The 26,477-nt window shown below is 42.4% G+C and overlaps 1 protein-coding gene and 1 long non-coding RNA gene across 7 annotated transcripts in view; one reads left to right on the top strand and one right to left on the bottom strand.

The window, feature by feature from the left end:
- The window catches only part of LNX2 (ligand of numb-protein X 2), an 87,532-nt gene extending 68,563 nt beyond the window's left edge, over positions 1-18,969 (top strand). For 2 of the 6 annotated variants that reach the window (XM_060129107.1, XM_060129106.1), the window contains exons 8-10: positions 4,237-4,468; positions 14,321-14,479; positions 16,442-18,969. In XM_060129107.1, coding sequence (XP_059985090.1) covers positions 4,237-4,468; positions 14,321-14,479; positions 16,442-16,577 — 527 coding nt within the window. In that variant the 3' untranslated portion in view covers positions 16,578-18,969. Of the gene's footprint in view, positions 1-4,236; positions 4,469-14,067; positions 14,480-14,523; positions 15,937-16,441 lie in introns of those variants that run through there. The other 4 variants (XR_009536754.1, XM_060129111.1, XM_060129110.1 and 1 more) reach the window with 4 other exon arrangements.
- Positions 18,970-19,032: 63 nt separating this feature from the next.
- LOC132508759 (uncharacterized) lies at positions 19,033-25,802 on the bottom strand. Its single transcript, XR_009536755.1, has 4 exons — positions 25,592-25,802; positions 24,374-24,475; positions 23,421-23,489; positions 19,033-19,121 (listed from the first exon to the last, which is right to left on the bottom strand). It is a non-coding gene; the product is annotated as an uncharacterized LOC132508759 (long non-coding RNA).
- Between the last annotated feature and the right edge of the window lie 675 nt (positions 25,803-26,477).

Raw genomic sequence — 26,477 nt, 5'->3', positions numbered from 1 at the left:
GAAAGCTATTTCTCCAAAAATGAAGTCATACACAAAAATTAACTGATCCAAGACCTAAATGTAAGAGCTAAAACTTTTAGAAGAAAATCAAGTGTAAACCCTCATGGCCTTGGCTTATGCAACAGATTAATCAATGGTTATCATAGATATGACACCAAAAACACAAGCAATAAAGACATAGAAACAGATTAATCAATAGTTATCATAGATATGACACCAAAAACACAAGCAATAAAGACACAGAAACAGATTAATCAATGGTTATCATAGATATGACACCAAAAACACAAGCAATAAAGACATAGAAACAATCAATGAAACTAAAAGCTGGTTCTTTGAAAAGATGAACAAAATTGATAAACCTTTAGCCAGACTCAAGAAAAAAAGGGAGAGGGTCTAAATCAATAAAATTAGAAATGAAAAAAGGAGAAGCCACAACCAACACAACAGAAATATAAAGGACTGTAGAGACTACTACAAGCAACTCTGTGGCAATAAGGGACAACCTAGAAGAAATGGACAAATTCTTAGGAAAGGTGCAATCTCCCAAGACTAAACCAGGAAGATATAAAAAAATGAACAGACCAATTACAAGTACTGAAATTGTATCTGTCATTAAAAAACTCCCAATAAACAAAAGTCCAGGACCAGATGGCTTCATAGGAGCATTCTATCAAACATTTAGACAAGAGTTAACACCTATCCTTCCAAAACTATTACAAAAAATTGCATTCTGTGAAGCCACCATCACCCTGATACCAAAATCAGACAAAGATACCACAAAAAAGGAAAATTACAGGCCAATATCGCTGATGAACATAGACTCAAAAATCCTCAACGAAATACTAGCAAACTGAATCCAACAGTACATTAAAAGGATCATACACCATGATGATCAAGTGGGATTTATCCCAGGGGTGGAAGGATTTTTCAGTGTCCACAAATCAATCTGTGTGATACACCACATTAACAAATTGAAGGATAAAAATCATATGATCATCTCAATAGATGCAGAAAAAGCTTTTGACAGAATTCAACATCCATTTATGATAAAAACTCTCCAGAAAGTGGGCACGGAGGGAACCTACCTCAACATCATAAAGGCCATATATGACAAACCCACAGCTAACATCATACTCAATGGTGAAAAGCTGAAAGCATTTCCTCTAAGATCAGGAACAAGACAAAGGATGTCCACTCTCGCCACTTTTACTCAACATAGTTTTGAAAGCCCTAGCCACAGCAATCAAGAGGAGAAAAGGAAAAAAAAAAAAAAAAAGAGGAGAAAAGGAAATAAAAGGAATCCAAATTGGAAAAGAAGTGAAACTGTCATTGTTTGCAGACGACATGACACTATACACAGAAAATCCTAAACGTGCTACCAGAAAACTACTACAGCTCACCAATGAATTCGATAAAGTAGCAGCATACAAAATTAATACACAGAAATCTGTTGCATTTCTATACACTAACAGTGAAAGATCAAAAAGAGGAATTAAGGAAACAATCCCAATTACCACTCCATCAAAAAGAATAAAAATACCCAAGAATAAACCTACCTAAGGAGGCAAAAGACCTGCACTCTGAAAAATAAGACACTGATGAAAGAAATCAAGGATGAGACAGATGGAAAGATATACCATGTCCTTGGATCAGAAGAATCAATACTGTCAAAGTGACTGTACTACCCAAGGCAATCAACAGATTCAGTGCAATTCCTATCAGATTACCAATGGCATTTTTCACAGAACAGTAAATTTTAAAATTTGTATGAAAACACAAAATGCCCCGAATAGCTAAAGCAATCTTGAGAAAGAAAAATGGAGCTGGAGGAAACAGGCTCCCTGACCTCAAACTATACTACAAAGCTACAGTAATCACAACAGTGTGGTACTGGCACAAAAACAGAAATATAGATCAACGGAACAGGATAGAAAGCCCAGAAATAAATACACGCACTTATGGTCTGTTAATCTACAGGTGGCCAAAAGGCATGTGAAAAGATGCTCAACGTCACTAATTACTAGATATCACCTCACACCAGTCAGAATGCCCATCATCAAAAAGTCTACAAATAATAAATGCTGGAGAGGGTGTGGAGAAAAAGGAACCCTCCCTACAGTGTTGTTGGGAATGTAAATTGGTACAACTACGATGGATAACAGTATGGAGATTCCTTTAAAAAATAAAAATGGAGCTACCATATCCTGCAATCCCATTCCTGGGCATGTATTTGGAGAACATCATAATTCGAAAAGATATGTGCACCCCGATATTCATATCAGCACTATTTATAATAGCCAACACATGGAAGCAACCTAAGTGTCCATCAGCAGATGAATGGATAAAGAAGATGTGGTACATATTACAATGGAATATTACTCAGCCATAAAAAAGACAAAATAGTGCCAGTTGCAGCAACATGGATGGACCTAGAGATCATCATACTAAGTGAAGTCATACAGAGAAAGGCAAATATCATATGACATCAACTTATATAGGGAATCTAAAAAAAATACAAGTCAACTTATTTACAAAACAGAAACAGACTCACAGACTTTGAAAACAAACTTATAGTTACTGAAGGGGAAACATGGTGGGGAGGGATAAATTAGGAGTTTGGGATTACAGAACCCTTATAGCTCAGTAATAAAAGACAAATAACCCAATTTAAAAATGGGCAACTGATCTGAATAGACATTTCTCCCAAGAAAATACACAGATGGACAATAATCACTTGAAAAGATACTCAGTGACATTAGTTATTGGGAAATGCAAATCCATCGCTAGGATGAATATAGAAAAAAAAGACAATAACATTTGGCAAGGACGTAAAGAAATCGAGACTCTCATATATTTGCCAGAGAGAATGTAAAACAGTACAACTGTGTTGTAAAACAGTTTAGCAGTTCTTCAGAAAGTTAAACAGTTGTCACATGACCCAGCAATTCCATTCCTAGTGAAATGAAAGCATGTTCACACAAAAACTTGTACGTGAAGGTTTATAGCAGTATTTTCCATAATAGCCAAAAAGTAAAAACATCCCAAATGTCCATTTACTGGTGAATGGATGAAGAGACTGTGATTTATCCATACAATGGAATATTATTTGGCCATAAAAAGGAATGAAATATTGACACATTGTACAATATAAATGAATCTTGGAAACATGCTAAGTAAAAGAAGCCAGTCAGAAAAGACCACATGATTCCATTTATATGAAATATCCAGAAAAGGCAAATCTATAGAGATGGAAAGTAGATTAGCAGTTGTTTAGGACTCAGGGAAGGGAACTGATTACTAATGGGTACAGGGTTTTGGGGGTGGTGATAAAAATTTTCTAAGAATGACATGATGGTTGTACAACTCTGTGACTATAAAACCATAAAATTACAGACTTTAATTGAATGGTATATGAATTATATCTTTAGAAGGCTTTTTAAAAGTTATTTGTTCTGTTGTGGAATTTGAGGTAATTTTATTTCCTTCTTGTTATTTTATGTTTTCGAAGTTTTCTACAAAAAGAATGTTTTGCTTTAATAATCTGAAAAATGATGAATTGGGGGAGGATTTTCCGTGGGCTTTCTTAGTACAAACATTTGTGCTTCCTATAAAACTAATCCTTTTCCTTCCTAACCTTTTATATGAGCCTCATTGCTCTTTTTTATTATATTACTTGGCAGAGCAACAAAGACTAGTTTTCTTCTTCAAGCAGGACATGTTCAAATCACAAGTTTCATTTCTTTGTGTAGGCCCAAGGGTATCTTCTCTACATACTGAGATGATTGCGCTGAGTGAACTATGTAGGGCTGTCTAGATGTATAAAACCGTATCAGTATAAAGTAGAATATATTAAAAATTCCCTTCTAAGAGCAAAAGATCAAATCACTTTCTAATTGGAAGGAAGGGTAAGAAGAGAAATGAAGGTGCCCAGGGCCCGTCCACAGCTATACCAGGGCTGATGATATGGACCCCAACTGAATTCCAGAGCCTCGAGCCAAACCTTTTCCTACATATTATTACATTATTTAAAATTTTTGAATTGTTTTGGAGTGTTGTCCATGAATTGGATTTTTCCTCAGTATTCTAAGAATTATAAAGAGAAAAATGGTCTTTTCCCTTATTATGTCATCTGAGTTTTTGGAACTAACCTTTGTTAATTAGTTTACAGATAACAGGATTTACAGGGAAGTAATCACTTGGTGGCTCATTTTTCTTGCTCCCTTATTTGAACAGGTGACATCTTGTTGAATATCAATGGCATCGATTTGACCAGTTTAAGTCACAGTGAGGCTGTGGCTATGCTGAAGGCCAGCGCCACGTCGCCCACGGTGGCCCTGAAAGCACTGGAGGTGCAGGTTGTGGAGGAGGCCGCCCATGGCCCAGATGAGCAGCCCAGCACTGTCAGCGAGAATGAGTATGATGCCAGCTGGTCCCCGTCATGGGTCATGTGGCTTGGGCTGCCCAGGTACTGCAGCTTTTCTTTTGTTTTATGGAAAATTGCAATTGCAATCTTCATCGGGGTATAGCACAGCAAATTAAGAACGAAGCTGAAAAGACTTACCTCTGTTTACAAAAATAAATAAAGCTATTCTGTTCATTCCTACAAAAGGCTCCCCAGTGGGCCAGCTATGAGATTGGGTGGTCAGTCTCTTGCTTAGAACAGCTTTACCAACATTCACTCTGATACATGCTTAGACTTATGTACATTTTTTCACCGGAAAAAATAGGTCAAAGTGTGGGGCCTTTCCCTATCCCAGAAGTATTTCTAAAAGCCCTACTCTTCCTACAAAGGAGTGTAAAACTGAGTTTTTATTGGACATAAGAGTCTTTAGGCCACACCCTTGGTGTTCAAGCGTTACTGCTCTTGACCCCCTTTAGGAGGAGGTCACAGCTCATGACCGGCTCACCAGACAGGACATTCTGTAGTTGGTCGGTGTCTGGTCGTGAGACATTTTGGAACCTCCAGGTGGTAGTTGTGTAATTTGGTATTGAGGTAGAGAGGATGTGAATTACCATCTTCATTTGTTTCCAACTCAGTTTAGATTCTTATTGTACAGAAGAATCCTGAAACTGAAATATGATGAAACGTTTTGACTTTTACACTGGTATGAAAATGACTGATTCTTTAAGCAATAAGAATATGCCCGTTTCTGAGCCATCTAGCTTCATGTGGAATAAATTTATAATAACTAGCATTTATACAGTGCTATATGGTTTATAAAGTACTTTCACATGAAGAATAACACAAAAAGCAAGGATACTATTGGATTTCATTTATTAATTTAACTTGCTGACTTGTCCTCTCAGTTAAAAGAAGAAGAAAAAAAAAGTAAGAGGGCATAAAACTGTAATAGAATAACTGTTTCAGGGAACTCTAGGGCCCCTGTGGAGAGATTTTTCATGACAGAGATGATTAACTGCTTCATATGTTTAAAAACTGATTTTTTTCCCCATTAAAAAGTCAACATAGATTTAAATGGTTCCTATTCAACTCCTGCAGACATGCCATCTAAGTTGTGAGGTGTCAGCTGTCAGAAGGAACCTAACTGATCTTATTAAACACTCAGCCCAGAACTTTGTGTGTGAAGTTGTACCCTCATGCTGAGCAGTTCTGCCCAAGTGCCCAACTCCGCTGCTGCACAGGCCGAGACCAACGGCGTCCTGGAGAAACCCCCATGCTTCTTGTAGCTTTCCTTATTTGTTATTCCAGGCTAGTTTTGGGGTCAAGTATCTCTTCCTTTGTTCAGAGCATTTTCTGATGTGCCAGGAAGAATAACAAAGATTTTAGATGAGAAATGCACAGGATAGTACAAGGCAATCTACAGAGTCGATGCAATCCCTATCAAATTACCAATGGCATTTTTCACAGAACTAAAAAAATTTAAAAATTTGTATGGAAACACAAAAGACCCCAAATAGCCAAAGCAATCCTGAGAAGGAAAAATGGATAAGTGATCAAGATGGCGAAGTAGTAGGACGTGAAGCTCACCACCTCCCACAAATACATCTACATGTGGAACAATTCTCACAGAGTATCTACTGAATGCTGGCAGAAGACCTCAGACTGCTGAAAGGGCAAGAAAATCTTCACATAACCAGGTAGGACAAAAGAAAGAGAAAAAGAAAGTGAGACAGGAATCAGGACAGGACCTGTGCCCCTGGGAGGGAGCTGTGAAAGAGGAAAGGTTCCTGCATCCTGGGAGGCCCCCTCACCAGCGGGAAGATTAGCCAGGACAGAAGGGGAGCTTCAGAACCTCAGAGGAGAACGCAGCAGCTGGTTTTATGGCAGCCAGAGCAGTGGGAAGACTGCACAGATGGTCAGTGCCACCACCCTGCACTCCCCAGCCTGAGACACATGTCTGCCCGTACAGGTGGATGCTGGAACTTGGCCTTTGGAGATCAGACCTGGGGAGAGGACTGGGGTTGGCTGTGCAGAAACAGCCGCGGGGGGTAGGGGGCTGACATCTACTGTGACTGCACCTGAGGGTATACATGGAGGAAGCCTGGGCCACCTCAGAGGCCAGGCACCATTGTTTGAGGGATGCACAAGGGGAGGGGCAGGACCTTCCACTGTAGCCTTTTCCCGTGTGTGCGCTCAGAGGTCAGGACACTGCCTGCACAGGCTCCAGGAGCAGTAGCAAGCCGCCTCCTGCCCAGACGCCAGGAGCAGTCACAAGCCACTACCACCTCCCTCCTGGACTACAGGAGTGGTCGTGAGCTACCTCCGCTCCCATCGTGTGCTCCAGGGGTGAGCCTGAGCTGCCACCACCACCCAGAATCCCAGGACCAGGCACCAGCACACTCCCCATCAAGGGGATAATGATCAGCACATGCTGAGGAAATAGGCGACACGCATCCATACTAAAAACCACCCTCGCACCAAATATATTAAACCCACACACGCTACACAGCAACGCCCCTAAATATAAATAGCGCTCCAAGGCCACAGAGTAAGAGATACATAACTAAATATAAAAAATACAATATAAGAAATGTAAGTAACATGAAGAAGCAGAGGAGCCACTCCCAATTAAATGACCAACAGAATTCCCCAGAAAGAACAAACAATGAAACAGACCTCTTCAGTATTTTCATCATCTCCTTGTTGAAATGGGTGTCTATTAGACTGAAGGAATGAAGAAAGGCTGTGGACAGAAATGCAGAGTACTGTAAAGATGAGCCAGAAACTATAAAGAGGAACCAAGAAAAGTAAGAAAACTCACTTGCAGAGATGAAAGCTGAGCTGAAGGCAGTGAACAACAGAATGAGTAAGGCAGAAAAACGAATACGTGACCTGGAAGGTAGAATAATGAAAATCACCCAATCAGGACAGCAGACAGAAAACCAAACGAAAAATAATGAAAGCAATATAAGAGGCGTATGGGATAAAGTGGGCCAATCTACTTATAATAGGAATTCCAGAAGGGGAAGAAACAGAAAAGGGGACCGAAATGTATTTGAAAAAATTGTGGCTGAAAACTTCCCAAACCTAAAGAAGGAAACAGATATCCAGGTACAGGATAAACAAGATAAACCCAAACAGACCTATACCAAGACATATTATAATAAAAATGGCACAAGTTAAAGAGAAGATTCTAAAGGCAGCAAGAGAAAAAGAGTTAATAATAAAGGAAGCCCCCATAAGGCTATCAGCTGATTTCTCTACAGAAACGTTGCAGGCCAAAACGGAGTAGCAAGATTTCAAAGTCCTGAAAGGGAAAAATATGCAACCTAGGATACTCTACCCAGCAAGATTATCATTTAGAATAGGAGAGATAAAGAATTTCTCAGACAAGCAAAAACTAAAAGAATACAGCAATACTAAACCTATCCTAAAGGAAATATTGAAAGGTCTTCTCCAAATGAAGAAGAATCTATAGAAAAGAAAGTCACAAGTGGAAAGTAAATCACTTAAATAAGCCAGTACACAGATTAAAAAAAAAAATTCTGTGAAAGTGATGATAAACACAATGAACAGCAAAAGGATGAACATGAAGATGTAAAAGAGGACACCAGAATCATAAAACGTGGGGGAGGAGAGTAAGAAAATGTAACTTTTTTTTCCTAGAATGTGTTTGGCAGTCATAATATAGGCTCAATCTAAGGCAAATAGATACAGGAAGGGGGTAACATACTTGAAAAACAGGGTTAACCACAAATCTAAAGTATACAATAGATTCACAAAAACCAAAGAGAACATAAGTATAATACAAAAGAAAATCATTAAACCACTAAAGAAAAAGGGACAAAGAAGAAGTATAAAACCAATGAGAAAACAAGGTTTAAAATGGCAGTAAATACGTATCTATCAATAATTACCTTAAATATCAATGATTAAATGCTCCAATCAAAAGACGCAGAGTAGCAGATTGGATTAAAAAAAAAAAGAGCCCACAATATGCTGCCTACAGGAGACCCACTTTAGGGCAAAGGACACATACATTGAAAGTGGGGGAATGGAAAAAGATATTTCACGCAAATGGAAATGGCAAGAAAGCGGGGGTTGTAATACTCAGACAGACTAGACTTTAAAACAAAGGCCGTAAAGAAAGATAAAGAAGGACACTATATAATGATAAAAGGATCAGTACAAGAAGAGGATTTGACACTAATCAACATATATGTATGTACCTATTGTAGGAGCACCCAAATACATAAATACTAACAAACAAAGGGAGAAATGGACAGGAATACAATAACAGTAGGAGACTTTAACACCCCACTCACATCAGTGGACAGATCTTCTAGACAGAAAATCAGTAAAGCAATAAAGATCCTAACTGATAGAACAGAACAGTTAGACTTCATTTATATATTCGACATTACAACCAAAAAAACCCCAGAATACACAATTCTTTTCAAGTACACATGGAACATTCTCTAGGATTGACCACATACTAGGGCAAAATACAAGCCTCATCAAATTTAAGAGTATAGAAATTATCTGAAGCATCTTTTCTGACCACAATGGCATGCAACTAGGAATTAACCACAGAAAAAGAAATGAGGGGGGAAAAATGGTTACATGGAGACTAAACAATATGCTACTAAAAAACCAGTGGGTCAACAAGGAAATCAAAGAGGAAATTAAAAAATACCTTGAGATAAATGACAATGAAAACAACCATACAATATCTACGGGATGCAGCAAAAGCAGTTCTCAGAGAGAAGTTCATAGCAATACAGGCCTTCATCTCAAACAACCTAATAAAAGAATAAGAAGGACAAACAAAACCTAAAATCAGCAGGAGGAGGAAATAATAAAGATCGGAGGGGAAATCAATAAAATAGAGATTAGAAGAACAATAGAAAAATAATCAGTAAAACTAAGAGCTGGTTCTTTGAAAGGATCTGGCCAGGCTCACCAAGAAGAAAAGAGAAAGAACCCAAATATCCAAAATAAGAAATGAAGAAGGAGACATAACAATAGTGCAGAAATACAAAAACCATAAGGGAATACTATGAACAATTATATGCCAACAAATTCAACAACCTAGAAGAAATGGACAAGTTTCTAGAAACAAACAGCCCACCAAAACTGAATCAAGAAGAAATAGGTAATCTGAACAGAGCAGTCACTAGAAGTGAAATAGAATCTGCAATTTTAAAGTTCACTACAAACAAAAAGTCCAGGACCCAGATGGCTTCACAGGCGAATTCTACCAAACATACAAAAAGGAACTTATACCAATACTTCTCAAACTCTTCCAGAAAACTGAAGAGAAGAGAACACTCCCAAAGACATTCTATAAAGCTATCATCACGCTGATACCAAAACCAGAGAAAGACACGATCGGAAAAGAAAACTACAGGCCAGTATCTTTGATGAATATAGATGCAGAAATTCTCAAGAAAATAACACATAAGATCATACACTATGACCAAGTGGGACTCACCCCAAGTTCACAAGGATGGTTCAACATAAGCAAATCAATCAATGTGATATACCACATCAACAAAAGACAAAAACCACGTAATCATCTCAACAGATGGAGAAAAAGCATTTGACAAAATTCAACATCCACTCATGATTAAAAAAAAAAAAAACTCTTACAAAAGTGGGTATAGAGGGAACATATCTCAATATAGTAAAAGCTATTTATGACAGACCCACAGCCAATATAATACTAAATGGTGAAAAGCTGAAAGCCTTCCTGCTAAAATCTGGAACAAGACAAGGATGCCCACTTATCTCTTCTATTCAACATAGTGTTGAAAGTCCTAGCCTCAACAATCAGACAAGAAAAAGAAAAGGTATCCAAATTGGAAAGGAAGAGGTCAAACTGTCATTATATGCAGATGATATGATACTATATGAGAAAAACTCCACACAAAAACTACTAGAACTGATCAACAAATTCAGCAAGTTAGCAGTATACAAGATTAACATTCAGAAATCAGTTGCATTTCTTTACACCAACAATGAACTATCAGAAAGGGAATGTAAAAAACAATACCTTTTAAAATTGCACCCCCCAAAATAAAATACTTAGGAATGAACCTGACCAAGGAGGTGACAGACTTATACCCTGAGAACTATAAAACATGAATAAAGAAACTGAAGATGACTCAAGGAAATGGAAAGATATCGATTGGAAGAATATTGTTAAAATGGCCATACTACCCAAAGCAATCTACATATTTAATGCAATCCCTATCAAATGACATTTTTCACAGAACTAGAATAATCTAAAATTCATATGGAACCATAAAAGACCCAGAATTGCCAAAGTAATCCTGAAGAAAAAGACAAAGCAGAAGGCATAACCCTCCCAGACTTCAGACAGTACTACAAAGCTACAGTAATTAAAACAGGGTGGTACTGGCACAAAAACAGACATATGGATCAATGGAACAGAATAGAGAGCCCAGAAATAAACCCATACACCTACAGTCAATTAATCTTTGACAAAGGAGGCAAGAATACACAATGGAAAAAGAGTCTCTTCAGCAAGTGGTGTTGGGAAAGTTGGACAGCCGCACGTAAATCAATGAAGATACACCATACACAGGTCTCGCCATACACAAAAATAAACTCAAAATGGCTTAAAGACTTAAACATAAAACATGATATCATAAAACTCCTAGAAGAGAATGTATGCAAAACTTTCTCTGATGTAAATCATACCAGTGTTTTCTTAGGTCAGTCTCCCAAGGCAATAGAAATAAAAAAAAAAAAACAAATGGGAACTAATCAAACTTAACGAACTTTTGCACAGCAAAGGAAACCATAAACAAAAAGACAACCTACAGAACAGGAGAAAATATCTGCAAATGGTGTGACCTACAAGGCCTTAATTTACAAAATATATAAGCAGCTCACAAGTCAACAACAACAACAACAAAAGAACCCAATTAAAAAATGGACAGAAGACCTAAATAGACATTTCTCCAAAGATGACATACAGATGGCCAATAAGCACATGAAAAGATGCTCAACATCGCTAATTATAAGAGAAATTCAAATCAAAATTACAATGAGGTATCACCTCACACCAGTCAGAATAGCCATCATTAAAAAGTCTACAAACAATAAATCCTGGAGAGGGTGTGGAGAAAAGGGAACCCTCTTGCCTTGTTGGTGGGAATGTAAATTGGTACAACCACTATAGAAAACAGCATGGAGGTTCCTTAAAAAACTAAAAATAGAGCTACCATATGATCCAGCAATCCCACTCCTGGGCATATATCTAGAGGAAACTGTAATTCAAAAAGAGACAGGCACCCCAGTGTCCACTGCAGCACTATTTACAATAGCCAAGACACGGAAGCAACCTAAATGTCCTGGACAGAGGAATAAAGATGTGGTACATGTATACAATGGACTACTACTACTCAGCCTTAAAAATAAGAATGAAATAGTGCTATTTGCAGCATCATGGATGGACCTAGAGATTATCATACTAAGCGAAGTCAGACAGAGAAAGACAAATATCATATGACATCACTTATATGTGGAATCTAAAATATGACACAAATAAACCTATGTATGAAACAGACTCACAGACATAGCAAACAGACAGGTGGTTGCCAAGGGGGAGGGGATTGGGGGAAGGGTGGAATGGGAGGTTAGGGTTAGCAGATGCAAGCTTTTATATATAGAATGGGTAAACATCAAGGTCCTACTGTATAGCACAGAGAACTAGTCAGTATCCTACAATAAACCATAATGGAAAAGACTACAAAAAATAATGTATATATATGTAAAACAATCACTTTGCTGTACAGCAGAAATAAACACAACACTGTAAATCAACTATACTTCAATTTAAAAATATACTGATTTAAAAAAAAGAGCTGGAAGAATCAGACTCCCTGACTTCAGCCTATACTACAAAGCTACAGTCATCAAAACAGTATGGTACTGATATAGATCAATGGAACAGGATAGAAAGCCCAGAGATAAACACATGCACATATGGTCACCTTATTTTTGATAAAGGAGGCAAGAATATACAATGGAGAAAAGACAGCCTCCTCAATAAGTGGTGCTGGGAAAACCAAACAGCTACATGTAAAATAATGATATTAGAACATTCTCTAACACCATACACAAAAATAAACTCAAAATGGATTAAAGACTTAAATGTAAGGCTAGATACTTTAAAACTCTAAAGGGAAAACACAAGCAGAATACTCTTTGACATAAATCACAGCAATATCTTTTTGGATCCACCTCCTAGAGTAATGAAAATAAAAGCAAAAATAAACAAATGGGACCTAAATAAACTTAAAAGCTTTTGCACAACAAAGGAAACTATAAACAAAATGAAAAGACAACCCACAGAATGGGAGAAAATATTTGCAAACGATGCGACTGACAAGGGATTAATCTCCAAAATATACAAATAGCTTATGCAGCTCTGTATTAAAAAAAAAAACCCAATTTAAAAAATGGGCCGATCTAAACAGACATTTCTCCAAAGAAGACATACGGATGGCCAAATAGCACATGAAAATAGGCTCAGAATTGCTAATTATTAGAAAAATGCAAATCAAAATTACAATGAGGTATCACCTCACACCAGTTAGAATAGCCATCATTAAAAAGTCTACAAACAATAAATGCTGGAAAGGGTGTGGAGAAAAGGGAACCCAACAACACTGTTTGTGGGAATGTAATTGGTACAACCACTATGGAGAACAGTATAGAGGTTCCTTAGAGAACTAAAAACAGAGCTACCATACGATCCAGCAATCCCACTCCTGGGCATATATCCAGAGAAAACCATAATTCGAAAAGATACAGGCACGCCAATGTTCACTGCAGCTCTGTTTACAATAGCTAAGACATGGAAACAACCTAAACGTCCATCGACAGAGGAACAGTTAAAGATGTGGTATGTGTATACAATGGAATACTACTCAGCCATAAAAAGAGTGAAATAATGCCATTTGCAGCAACATGCATGGACCTAGAGATTATCATACTAAGTGAAGTCAGACAGAGAAAGACAATTATCATACGTCACTTATATGTGGAATCTTAAAAAAATGATACAAATCAACTTATTTACAAAACAGAAACAGAGTCATGGACTTCGAAAACACACTTCCAGTTACCAAAGGGAAACATGGTGGGGAGGGATAAATTAGCAGTTTGGGGTTAACATAAACACACTACTACATATAAAATAGATAACCAACAAAGACCTACTGTATAGCACAGGGAACTCTATGCAATATTCTGTAATAACCTATATGTGAAAAGAATCTGAAAAAGAATGGGTATGTATATATGTATAACTGAATCACTTAGCTGTACACCTGAAACACAATACTGTAAATCAACTATATTCCAATATAAAGTTAAAAAATAAATACACAGGATAGTAAAACCTGTTTTTGAGCCCACCTGTGTCAAAAGAATACCTGTCAATAAACAGCCGCTGTTCTGTGGATTCTCTGAGGTCTCTATTGTATGCAAACCCGTACTCAGCAACTGTGGGTCACAGGGGCCGCCACCTAGGGTAGCAGCTCTGGTTTTCCTAAGAGGGAGGCTCTTCCACTATGATTTGCTGGGTGTACCAGACAACTGCTCATCTGTGTTTTGTTTTTTTGCAGAAGATTCAGAATAATGAAAACAACCTGCACTGTCCTAAAATATCAGGCCACTGTGTGGGACTCTTCTGCATCTCAGGAGCCTTTTTAATGCTGATCACTGAGCTAAGAAAGTAGACCAGATGAGAAGTTCTAGCATGTTGTTTATTGCTCCCCAACAATGATGCACGTAACATGGTGTGTAGTTATAACAAACGTGAACAGGCTATAAAAAGCCTTCCCACTAATTTTTCTTGATTTCTGTTTTTGTTTATAGTGCCCTTCACAGCTGCCATGATATAGTTTTGCGAAGAAGTTACTTGGGAAGCTGGGGCTTCAGTATCGTTGGTGGATATGAAGAAAACCACACCAATCAGCCTTTCTTCATTAAAACCATTGTCTTGGGAACTCCTGCTTATTACGATGGAAGATTAAAGTGAGTCTTGTTATGTTTAATGATGTACTTTGTGTTTATTCTAGACTGGGGTCAGCTCCAAATCCAGCCTGATGTCTGTTTTTATAAAGTTTTATTGGAACATGCCCACGCTCACTCGTTTGCGTATCACCATGGCTGCTTCCGAGCCACGACGGCAGAGCCAAGTGGCTGTGACAGAGACCGGTGATTCGCAGAGCCTGAGATATTGATCTACCATCTGGCCCTTTACAGAACGGTTTGCCAGCCCTGGTCTAGATTGAAGCACCTTTACCATCTTGGCACTCATAGGTTCAGTGCCTGTTATTAGATTAACAAAATAAAGCTGAGTCGTTTGGGCACATTGTGACGTGACAACTTGCTCTGAACACTTGGGTCCAGTCCTGTCATTAGGTAACTTTTTCTCTGCAGCACTTATGTCAGCCTAACATTCAATTTATGCAAGTCCACATGGGAGGGATTTTGTTGCACTTCTTGCTATATCCCTGGCAGCCATCACAGGGCCTTGTGTATGTAGTAAAGTCTTCGTCAACACTGGATGGGTGATGTGCAGGCCAGGCACAGGACTAGGTGCTGGGCACAGGTTACTGAATCTTCTTAGTAACCTGTGAGGTAAGTGCTGCTGTGGTTCCTATTTTATACGCAAGATAACTGAGGCTTCGACAGGTTAAAAACCTGCCCACAGTCGAACAGCTGGAAGTAGTTGACAGTGATTTAAACCAGGACCGTGTGGCTCAGAGCCTTTGCCATTCAGCCCCGCTACTGTCACCACTGGGCAAAAAGTATTCTCTCAATCTCTGTGCCGCCTCTTTTTCAAAGCTCAGGCACGTTGAGAAGAAAGAGGTCTTATATCAAGAGATTACACAAGCAGAGGAGATGGGTGACCAAGTTCTTAGTGCCTAGTTTTGGATGAAAGAAACGGTTCTTAAAAAGTGGATGCTGACAGCCTCGTCAGCGTGCTGCACAAATAGGGAGTTTACACTGTTTGCAAACACAGAGTGACAGCTCAAGAATATCGGGACAAGCCGATCAGGGTTAGTGTGCTGCAGATCAGTCTCGCCCTGACACAGATGGAAAAACATCATTATTTTAGGAGGAAAGAGGAATGGGGGGATGACTTAACTGTTCTCTTAGCCAAGTTACTCAACCAGTCTGGGTCTCATGCAAATTATAAACTAACTTCCACTTACTTCCAAAAAGAAACTGAAGTAGCTCACAGTAAAGTAGCATATTTGTATTCACACTAAAGACTAAAAATCATAAAGGCTAGAAAGGTCTTCGGACTCATCATCCATTTGTGGTAATTCGCCTTGGAGGACAGTGAGCATGCGTAGCTGACAGAGGAGGTGCGGGTCTTATTCTCAATTTAATTGAGCCCTCGAATGTATGAGCGGTAAGGATGAACAATGAAAATCAGCAGCACCGTCCAAATGTATCATCTGGTATTTTTAAAAGAGGCAGCAGGGGCTTCCCTGGTGGCGCAGTGGTTGAGAGTCCGCCTGCCGATGCAGGGGATGTGGGTTCATGCCCCGGTCCAGGAAGACCCCACATGCCGCAGAGCGGCTGGGCCCGTGAGCCATGGCCGCTGAGCCTGCGCGTCCGGAGCCTGTGCTCCGCAACGGGAGAGGCCACAGCAGTGAGAGGCCCGCGTACCACAAAAAAAAAAAAAAAAAAAAAAAGGCAGCAGATTTATTCTCTTAACTATATGTTGCTTAAGCTTATATGAAAATTATTCTGCTTGCCCTTAAAATCATCTACCAGTTAGAGGAGAGGCTGGCAAGGGGTGTCCTTGATTGGCAAGGGAAAGCCAACACAGGCTTAAAAATCACCCCAGATGTCTCTCAAAGTAAACTGTGTAGCCTACTCACTGACAGTGGTTAAGTGTGGTTTTCCTGCGAAGCAAGTCCCGGGATAACAGTTTCAGAATCACAGAAACAGTGACTGTCTCTGTCTGTCGTTGTGCAGGTGTGGAGACATGATCGTGGCCGTAAACGGCCTGTCGACCGTGGGCATGAGCCACTCGGCGTTGGTCCCCATGCTGAAGGGGCAGAGGAACAAAGTCACACTGACAGTGGTCTGCTGGCCTGGCAGCCTGGTGTAGACTCTGAAGTTGGTTTTAAGTCAAACATCTTCCTTTCTTTAGGGCTTGGAAAGAAAACCCTTTGGTTTTGTCAAGTTTCTGTTTGTAAGGGGCTGCAGACACAGCTGGGTATACGCAGGGTCAAAACCACTAGGCTCGTCTTTTGTTATTGAAATGTTTCCTTCCGTTTGCCAGCTCAGTGCCCGTCTTCCACTAACCCTTGTGAGACCACATTTTCAGAATTCAGATTCTCAGCTGTCACAATGTGAGCTATAATAAAGAATGAAGTCCGCCCAAACTGTGAGCCAGCCGGCTGGGTCAGATGACTTCTGGTGGCTCTGTTTTCACTAACTGAGTCAGAAAATGAGTTCCACGTGCCCAAGACGGGCAGCACGTGCTGCCCCTGGAGCGGCAGTGCCGGGAACGGATGCGTTTGGAGTTTGGATAAGGCTTTCCCAGTTTACACGGTGCCACATTTCAAAACTTCATGCTGTTTATAAGGGGATTTTTCTGGCTTATTTTATTTCTGCTTTAATCTCAGTACTCATAGATGAAGACATTAAGTCTGAGACCCCTAAAGAGATTTTTTAAAAATAATGTACCATTATTAGAATAGTAGAGAATAAAAGATAACACTATCCAGTGACAAAGGAATTTGGAGATAATTATAGTTTACAGCTGGAGATGGTAAAAGCCGCAGTTACTTGCACAGTCCAAACGCATTAAAGAGTCATTTCCAAGAGAATGTTTTGTTAGGTAGGAAAGTTTTGAAGCAGTTTTTGCTAAAAATCGTTTTCTAGCGTTTGTATTATGCTCCTATCAGCAAACTTGGCTGGAAATGTTTCTGTGATTTATGCAATTAGATGATAAAAATGAAACCAGATTGCTGTTAAATGCACATTCATATATATCACAGCTAAGTAGAAGACACACCTTTTTTACTTTATTCTCAAGTGTTTTAGAAACCGTTATTTTTCCCCATTATTTCTTTACTTAGTTATTTCAGGAAAAATTCTGAAAGATACTAACATGTGAAACCTGCTATACCAGATTTTAAAAACTCTTTTCAGTCAGTCCTTCTTGGTCACTAGACTATCTCATGCTTTTTGAAATGTTTTTGAAAACTGACCAGCCCATTTTGTTTGTCTTTTAACCATCACAGTTGTCCATTGGAAGCACACATAAAGAAGTGAATAAGAGGAAAGTCTTTACCTTATGAATATTATGCATACTTGAAAAAAGTTTCATTTAGAAATCTAGTTCAGAATCTGAGCTAATACAAGTGACCTCTAATAAATGGTGTTGATGGTCAGAGAATGTATTTCAGAATACTACAGTATATTATGAAGCATGACCACTTTATTTCAAAACTTAGCAGTTGCCTTGCTGGGGTTTATTGTTTCTGTAGTGTGTCACAGATTATTCCAGTGAGTTTTTTAACGATTGTTTTTAAACATATCTCTTGACTAAATAAGAAATGGCAACAATAATCATTACTGACTTGTTCAACCCCTCAGCGACACTGTATGATCAGCAGTTAACCAAGAGGCAGTGGAATGCCCTATGCAGTATATTACTGTTATGTGATGATGGGCTTTTGAAGCAACTTGATATTGAAATGCTTTGTTATTCTAATTGACATAGAACAAGTTTTTTTTCCTGCTCCCCAAATAGAATTTTGTAGCCTACTTTGCTATTTTTTAAAACATTTTGTAAGAATGCATCATTCTTGGGGAGTGGTCACCCATCAACAAATATCCTAACTGCCACTTTGTTACAAATAAAATGCTTACAGCGAACCTGGTGATAAAATGAATATTTTGAAAGACGACTTTTTTTCAATATTATTTTTATCATGGAAATCTTGAAATCAGTTTAAGCTAATTTGGTTTTATTATAAAAGACTGTAGCTGTTGGTCAGAATGATATTTGGTGATGGAAACTTGTTCATAATTTATTGATACTGTCGAAATATTTGAATTCTCTCATTTTAAGCTTAGATATTTTGATTTGTTCTGTGCCTTCAGTTTAAATTACTTCAGGATTTTTCAGATGTGTTTAAATAATGGTGTGATAATCATTTAGGATGGAAATAAAAATCATCCTTTCCGTAAGAGCGACATTGTCTCTTTTCCTGCACAGCAGATGCTGACTCATGTGTGGTCCTTATCTTTGTTCGTGGCATTTTGTCATCGCTACGATATCCCAAGCTTGAAGACTTGGGATCACGAATCCATCTCCTAATTCTCATTGCTGTAGGCAGAACACAGGTGATCCCTACTGACACTCGGGATCTCAGCCTGTGCAGGACCTCTAGACGGTGGCCACTGAGGACCAGAAATGTGACTAGTGCCACGTGTTGACATGCTAATACCTTGGACATATTGGGTTGTATAAAGTTATTAATTTGACCAGTTTTTTACTTTAATGTGGTTACTAGAAAACTAAATCACCTCTATGGCTCACCTTGCATTTCTCTGGGACGGCAGCACTGGTTTCCTCAACTGCACCTACCAGGCAGTCCTGACACTGGGATTTCTGTTCTTGTAGAGCTTTGCTCACTCCCTGCATTAAAAAAAAAAAAAAAAAAAGTTTTAGTTGAAAGTTAGCTCCCAATTTCCTAGTAAGTTAAGCTCAACCCAAGGCCTCTGGTCCAACCCCAATCAGGATTTCCACAGCCCGGGAGGTCCATGCACCTCCACACACACTGGTAGTGTTCCCTCCCATGCCCCTGCGGTGCTTTCCCTTCCCTGCACGTTCACGTGGTCCCGTGTCTGGAGGCAGAGCTTGAGCGCCGCCCCCTCTTGCCTCCACTCCGCACTTTCAGGAGAATGATCCTCCTATGATGAATCTCAGCAGGCCTTTATACCAGACTTCATTTTGGCTCCCATCACCTACTTCTGTCATAGTTCTAAGTACCGTCTCTGATTGCCACCTTGCCATTCTGAATACCACTGATGCCCTGGGTCTGTAGCTCCCAGTCTGTAGACTAAGCATCCTGTTGCTTTAGGGCCCCTAAATCTCAGTTCTGCAAAACTGAACTTTCCCAAGCCTCTGCCTACTTCCACTCTTTCGATCCAGACTCTCATGACAGCAGAGTAACCTTCCTAAACCCCAACCCTGCGTGCAGGTCTTCGGCAGTTCCACGTCATCTGCACAGCAGCTCAGCACCGTGTGGAAGGCCCCTCACAACCTGGTCCCACCTCCCCTGCCTCTCTTCTAAACCACCACCCACCCCCTGCCCTCCTGGGTCTCCGTGGCTGGCTTGGCTCAAGTGACATCACCTCCTTGAGAAATCATTATCGAGCTCTCAGGGCAAACACCCTTCTCCTCCTAAAGGATTTTATTACATTGCATTTTTATGGTCATGATGTGTGCTAGGACAACTTGTCAGGTAGATGCTTGAATACCAGTTTCAAACAGTTTTTAAAACCAGACATTAAATATCAGATTCTGCACCTCCTGAAGAACCCAGGGTATCCCAGAGAGAGAAGCTAGGCCTCCTGTGCTTTTCTGTTCCAGGGTCACATCCAGGACACGTGACCACCAGCTGTCACATCTCCTTAGGTCTTCCTTGGCTGTGAGGCCACTTTCTCAGACTTTCCTTGTTTCCGAGGATCTTGACAGTGTTGAAGAGGATGGACGGGGACACTGCAGGACGCGCTCTATCGGCGTTCGTCTCCTGTTCCTCATGATTAGACTGGGATTATGGGCTTGGGGGAGGAAGAGCGCCGTTCTCCTCTTGTCATCTCGAGGGCACGCACTGTCCACAGGATTTATGACCACTGATGCTGCCCGTGACCACCCGGCCCACGTGTGTCCGGCTTCTCCACAGTGAAGTACTCTTCTGTCTAACCCTCCCGCTCCACCCAAAAGCTCTGTCCCCTCTGCACTGTCGACTCCGGCCACCCCTGCAGTCTAACGTGACCACCAGACTGCGGTTCCTCCAATTAGTCATGACTATGATTGTTCCGAACAGTCAAGATTTGTTTAGATTTCGTTTCTGAACTATGTGAAATACAGAAAAACTGACACCAGCAGAGTTTGTAGTGGTTCTTACTACAATAATATCCCACAAGGAACATGTGGAGAAGAGTTACTGACACCCCCATGTTCACTGCAGCATTGTTCACAATAGCCAAGATCTGGAAACAACCTACATGTCCATCAATGGATAAAGACGTGGTGTATGTAAACGATGGAATACTGTTTAGCCGTAAGAAATCAATCCTGCCATGTGGGACAACATGGATGGACCTGGAGGGCATCATGCTAAATTAGATAAGTCAGAGAGAAGGACAGGGCTTCCCTGGTGGCGCAGCGGTTGAGAGTCCGCCTGCCGATGCAGGGGACACGGGTTCGTGCCCCGGTCCGGGAAGATCCCACATGCCGCGGAGCGGCTGGGCCCGTGAGCCATGGCCGCTGAGCCTGCGCGTCTGGAGCCTGTGCTCCGCAACGGGAGAGGCCGCAACAGTGAGAGGCCCGCGTACCGGAAAAAAAAAAAAAAAAAAAAAAAAGAAGGACAAATACCAAACCATCTCATATGTGGAATCTTAAAACAGACTGCTGGTTTGCCAGAGGTGTGGGGGGCAGGGGGTTGAATAGGTGAAGGGGATCAAAAGGTACAAACTTCCAGTTATAAAATAAGTCATGAGGATGTAAAGTACAGCGTGGGGACTACAGTTGATACTGCATTGCCTATTTGAAAGGTGCTGAGGAGTAGATCTTAAAAGTTATCACGAGAAAAAAAACGTTCTAACTGTGTGGTGACGATGTTAGCAAGACTCACTGTGGTCATTCTGCAATGTATGCAAGCGTCAAATCTTGCACACCTGAAGCTAATGTTGTAAGTCAATTATACCTTTAAAAAACGTGTGGGAAACAGGCCAGAGTGGGATTAAAGGCAACTTATTGACCTAAACGAGCTGGGAGCTGTGCTGCAGCCCAGATGTCGGGGGAGGTTTCATAAAAGCGTGGGATGCAGCGCCGTCCTCACCATCCTGCTGCCAGTTTCCAAGCTGTCTGGAGTCACTAAAGCAGTTTTTCATTTTCCAGAGGGGAAAAAAGGGAGTTGCAGAGATCACTGTCAGCAACTTATTCAGAGCAAACACAGCTTGTGTTAAACCCAGAGATAGCTCCCATAGGAAGAGTTGGGAGACGGATCTGGGGGGTTCGTTTTCTCAGGACACTGCGCCACGTGAGCTGGTTTTCAGACAGCGCAGCCCGCCCTCCCTCACAGCTGTCCCACTTTTCTCCCTACAAAACCACGGCTACAACTTCCTGATTTCCATTCTTTTGCGTATTAAAGTGGGCTGCTGCTTTATTGCTCAGATACTTGAGACTTTAGTCAGATAAATGGATGGTTAAAGTTAAATGTGAAGTTAACCAACCTGGATAGCTTCCAAGGTTACCTCACCCGTTCATCATGCCTGAAGGTCTCGTCGGACCGTAGAGTAAAAACCCCATTCGTTGATAGTTTGTTGTTGTTGTTGTTGTTGGCTGCACCACGCACGGGGCATGTGGGATCTTGGTTCCCCAGCTAGGGATCGAACCCCCGCTCCCTGCCGTGGAAGCACGGAGTCCTAACCACTGGACTGCCAGGGAAGTCCCTCCCCATTCGTTCAGATTTAACTGACTTGCAGTATTAAAGCTAAGAGCTGAAGTAAGATATTCTTAAAGTGCCAAGTGAAGTCAAGGTATTAAATAAACGGAGAGTGGGGTGTTGAGGCTGCATGCTGACGCATACTCCTTAAGTTGCCTTTAAATACCCAAGCACGTTCAAGTGATTGACGTGTTTCTTTACCATGTGGTCGTTTAAACAAAAACTTATCCAGCACCTACTGTGTGCACAAGACACAGCTGGGCTCTGGATCACTGCTTTATCACACCTGACTTCGTCTGTCATAACCCAGACTCCCCTGCGTTTGTCCACACTTGGTGATAAATGAACCAGTGTAGATTCCAGCGGCCTGGTGACCTGCTGCCCAGTTAGGGGCTGGGAATTCAGAAAGTGAGCCTTTTCTCTTCAGTCTCTCTGCCTGCTGAAGGGGAGGTTTCAACTCCTCGGGGTCCTTATTAGAAAGCTCTTTTGCCATTTTAGCGTAAATCTAAGCCAACTGGTTTCTATGGCAACACGGAAGCTCTCTAGAAGTGATGTACCGACGCCCCGCGCCCACTGCCTGTAAAGTGCCAAGCAAGAGACGCGGAATCTTTACCAGCAAAGGAGCAGGCGACCAGCCCGTGGGGACCCTGCGGCCACCTGCCCGCGGCCCAGAGCAGGCGTCCCACTCGGGAGGGCGGCTGCAGCCCCCGCGCCGCCTGCGAACACAGTGACTCCCACTGGCGCTGTTCACTTGCTCACCTGCAAGTCATGCTTTGCGGATGGGCTCTTTATGAACTTTTACCAGTTCTCACCTGCTTCCTCGAGAAGTTTCTGTTTAAGGGTGAATCCAACTACCACCCTTCCTTGGACCACCCGCAGAACTACCACTAGTTCTAGAGAGATCTGGAAAGATCTACCGCTTAGACTCTGATGGAAGAGAAGTGACAATTATCCAACATGGACGTTCTGGGGGTGTTAAAAACAAAGTTTTCCTTTACTTTGCCTAGATTCTATGAAAAAGTCCTCTGTTGCCCACGCCTCAGAACCAATCAATGCAAGAGTGTCTGAGGTCATGGGACGTGTTGAGTCGCACACCCCTGCCTCTCCCAGGGTGGTCTGTGCAGATGCACGCCCTCCCCGGGCCTGGGCTGGCCTCCTGCTCCTGGGGCCCCCGCCTGCCGACAGTGGTGGGTGCTCAGGGCACCAAAGCTTGTCCTGCGGATAACTAGTAAACGCCTGAGGAAAAGGAGTTCTTGTCTCACCTTGTTACGGAAGGAACCAGGTCCATCTGCCCGCCGCGTCAGGAGCCACAACACGTGGGACGCCAACGTCTGCAGCAAACACACGGCTTACCCGCAAGCCAGCCAAACGCAGAAACCGCGGCACAAGCCGCACACCCGCTCACGGGAAGGCGAGGGGCGGGGGTACTTAAGGGATGAGGGACGAAGACGCAGGCGCGGGGGGGCGTGGGGGGCGGGGAAAGGGGATTGGGAGAAGGTGCGTCGTCGCGGTTCTGCGCAGGCGTAACTAGACTGCGGGCCTCGGCGCTCCAAGCCGGAGGCCCGGGGCACGAGCTCAGGGCGGGGCTTTGGGACCTCTCACTTCCAACAGCCTCGGAGCCTGTAACCCTCACGCACGCCCCCTTGGAGGGTCGGCGGTCCTATCCAGTCTTAACAGGCTCCACGTGAATTAGACACAGCTGACTCCAAGATCCTAGAAAACATCTTGTTTAGGCTCCGTGCCGCATGGAGGACACGCCGGTCCTTCGTAACAATTCAAACGACCTTGATTGGTGAAGGCAGGTTACAGGTGAAATGCATCTAACTAACCGTTACCCGCGGTTTCTCTCTCATCCATAGCCGTTCCAAAGGCTATGATGTCCTTGTGTCAACCACGTCCCCACACCCTATATACTAAAGTCTTTCCCCTCACTGACCCCAAATCATAGAACCTTAGAATTGGAAGGTCCTTATCCATGTTCCTGGTATGGGAACCACTTCTATAAAATGGTCATCCAACTCCTGCTTGAATGCTCCCATGACAGGGACCTCACTACTTCATTTCTAAGTGTAAGTGATTGCTTTTTCAGTAGAGTTTGTCCCTGTCCCTCTTCACAGCTACAGTGTGGAAATTGGGGCGGGGGAGGGGGAGCCTCTTCATTTGTTACTTTTAATATCTAAATGACTTAGGCAGGTACAACAGGCAAAACACTTACTGATTCATCTTCATCCAGCAAATATTGAGCATCTACTGTGTGCCAGGTATTTACTCAGAATCCATCAGTTACCAAGACGAAGCTACCTCCTGAGCTTACATTCTACAGAGGGGAATAATAAACAAATGAAGAAATAACATAATTTTAGATGGCGATAAATGCTGTGAAGAAAATAAAGCCAGCTACATGGCAAACATGTGATGCAGTGAACGGGGTGGGAGAGACGGTCAGGGAAGGCCTCTCTAAGGAGGCACAAGAGGCAGGACATGGGGTCCCTGTTGCTGGTCAGATTGTGTGTGGGTGTCGACTGTTTGCCAACTACCAGAAGCTTCCATCCCATTCACTGGTGACCTCACTCTAGGACGACAGTGCCAATATGGTGGGCTCCAGGCTCATGGCACGCTTGCTGGACCCCTACTCCTTTTCTCGGGCTCTGTAACAGGAGCGCCGAGAGAGGCTGGTACCCACACGACACTAATCTAGAGGGAGGCCAGCTGCTCCGCAAAGGGGATGGAACCAGAGAGGCCTGGATCTGCTGCGGCCACTGACCTAGAAGTGGTCTAGAAGACCCTAGAAGCCTAGAAGACCAGGGGCAGTCCAGTTAACCTCGGACCTCAGCCTCTCACCTGTAGAAGAATACTGCTCACCTCGCTAGAGGGCTGCCAGCTCTAGAGATGGTGCGTATGAGGTGGCTGACACATTGTGCAAGGAGGTGACGGCTGCAGTTCCGTGCAGACACCAAGAGATGCCGGCTCCCCAACTCGCCCCCGGCGATTATCCAGAAATCGCGCTTCAAGTGAGTTGTCTACTTTAGCGGTTCCTCTGAACTCAAGCTTTTGTTGAAGCTCAGCATTGTTTGTGCACGTTTCCTAAACACAGTGCACCGATCGGCAGGTTCTCTCACACACCTTCGTCTCAGACCTGCGTCCCCTTCCCCAGACGTGGCGCTGAGCTCTCCCACGGCCAGGCTCGCCAATCCCTCCAGGAGCGCCCAGACCAGCCTCTCGAACCCTGCTGACCCTTCCAGCCCAGCCCCAGGGCCGGCTGCAGCCAGCCTCCCAGCACTGCGCGCCCTAGTTCCGACTCCCCCACGCCAGCGCCGTCTGCCCCTCGGCTGGGCTTGCGCGCCCCTCAGGCACCCTCTGACCGCAGGCTCCTCCTCGGGCTGAGCCCCCCGCGGCTGTGAGCTCCTTCGGGTCTGGGGATCAGCCGCCATACCTGACAGTGCCTGGCTCAGCGGTCTCCATTCAACAGTGTCGGAAGCTGAGGATGAGATTGTGAAATGGTCTCTGGATGACGTCCTCGGTGATTCTTAAGAAAACAGGCTCCATGGCGGGGTGGGGCTGGGCAGAGCGGTGCCGAAGGTGAGGGAGTGGATGGAGGCCGCCGAGAGAGCTGCTCTTGCAAGATGTTTGGCAGACATGCAAGCATTCGTGGATGAAAGGACAACGTCTGGGATCCTCCAGCAAACAAAGAGGGAGAAATGGGAACAACAGAAGGGAGTAAGGGGATGTTTGAAATTTTCCATAATAAAAATAGCACAACAGCAGAAACCAACCAACAGAAAAGTTTGGAGGTGAGGAAAAAAAGCTGTCGTTGGCCAGACCCCTGTGGTTTGAAATCAGTACAATGAACCCGTACGAGAAACACAAGAGTGTGATTAATTTATTTTTGCTTACCTATTTGGGCATCATTTCTAGGCAAATTCGCTAGTTTCTGTCTTTCCACATGTTCAAGGGCAACTGACCCATGACTAACGTCATAACTCCGCACATCTGTCCACAACATTCCATACAGTCAATAGCTTTACCCTCACGCTTTGTGCGTTCACTACAAATTTTCCTTTCGATTCTCATAATAACCTTAGGAGGTCTGTGCAGTATAGATTATTCCCATTTGATAAGTGAAGAAAACTGAGGTTAAGTGGCTTACTTACTTGCACAAAAGTGGCAAATGGAAAACTACGCACCAGAGTCCAGAAGCCCCACGGTCCCTGCCCACCACCTGCTACAGACTCTACCTCAGTGCACTGTATTAGCATCTTGAAACCAGGAGGAAAAATTGCTCTCCACCTCTTTACATCCGCCTTCCCCACGAGGAGTGC

This window comes from Lagenorhynchus albirostris, chromosome 18 (assembly GCF_949774975.1).
Source record: "Lagenorhynchus albirostris chromosome 18, mLagAlb1.1, whole genome shotgun sequence".
In the NCBI taxonomy this organism is placed as follows: Eukaryota; Metazoa; Chordata; class Mammalia; order Artiodactyla; family Delphinidae; genus Lagenorhynchus; species Lagenorhynchus albirostris.
Note: the sequence above shows the minus strand (reverse complement) of the source record. Positions and strands in the feature narration are given on the sequence as shown.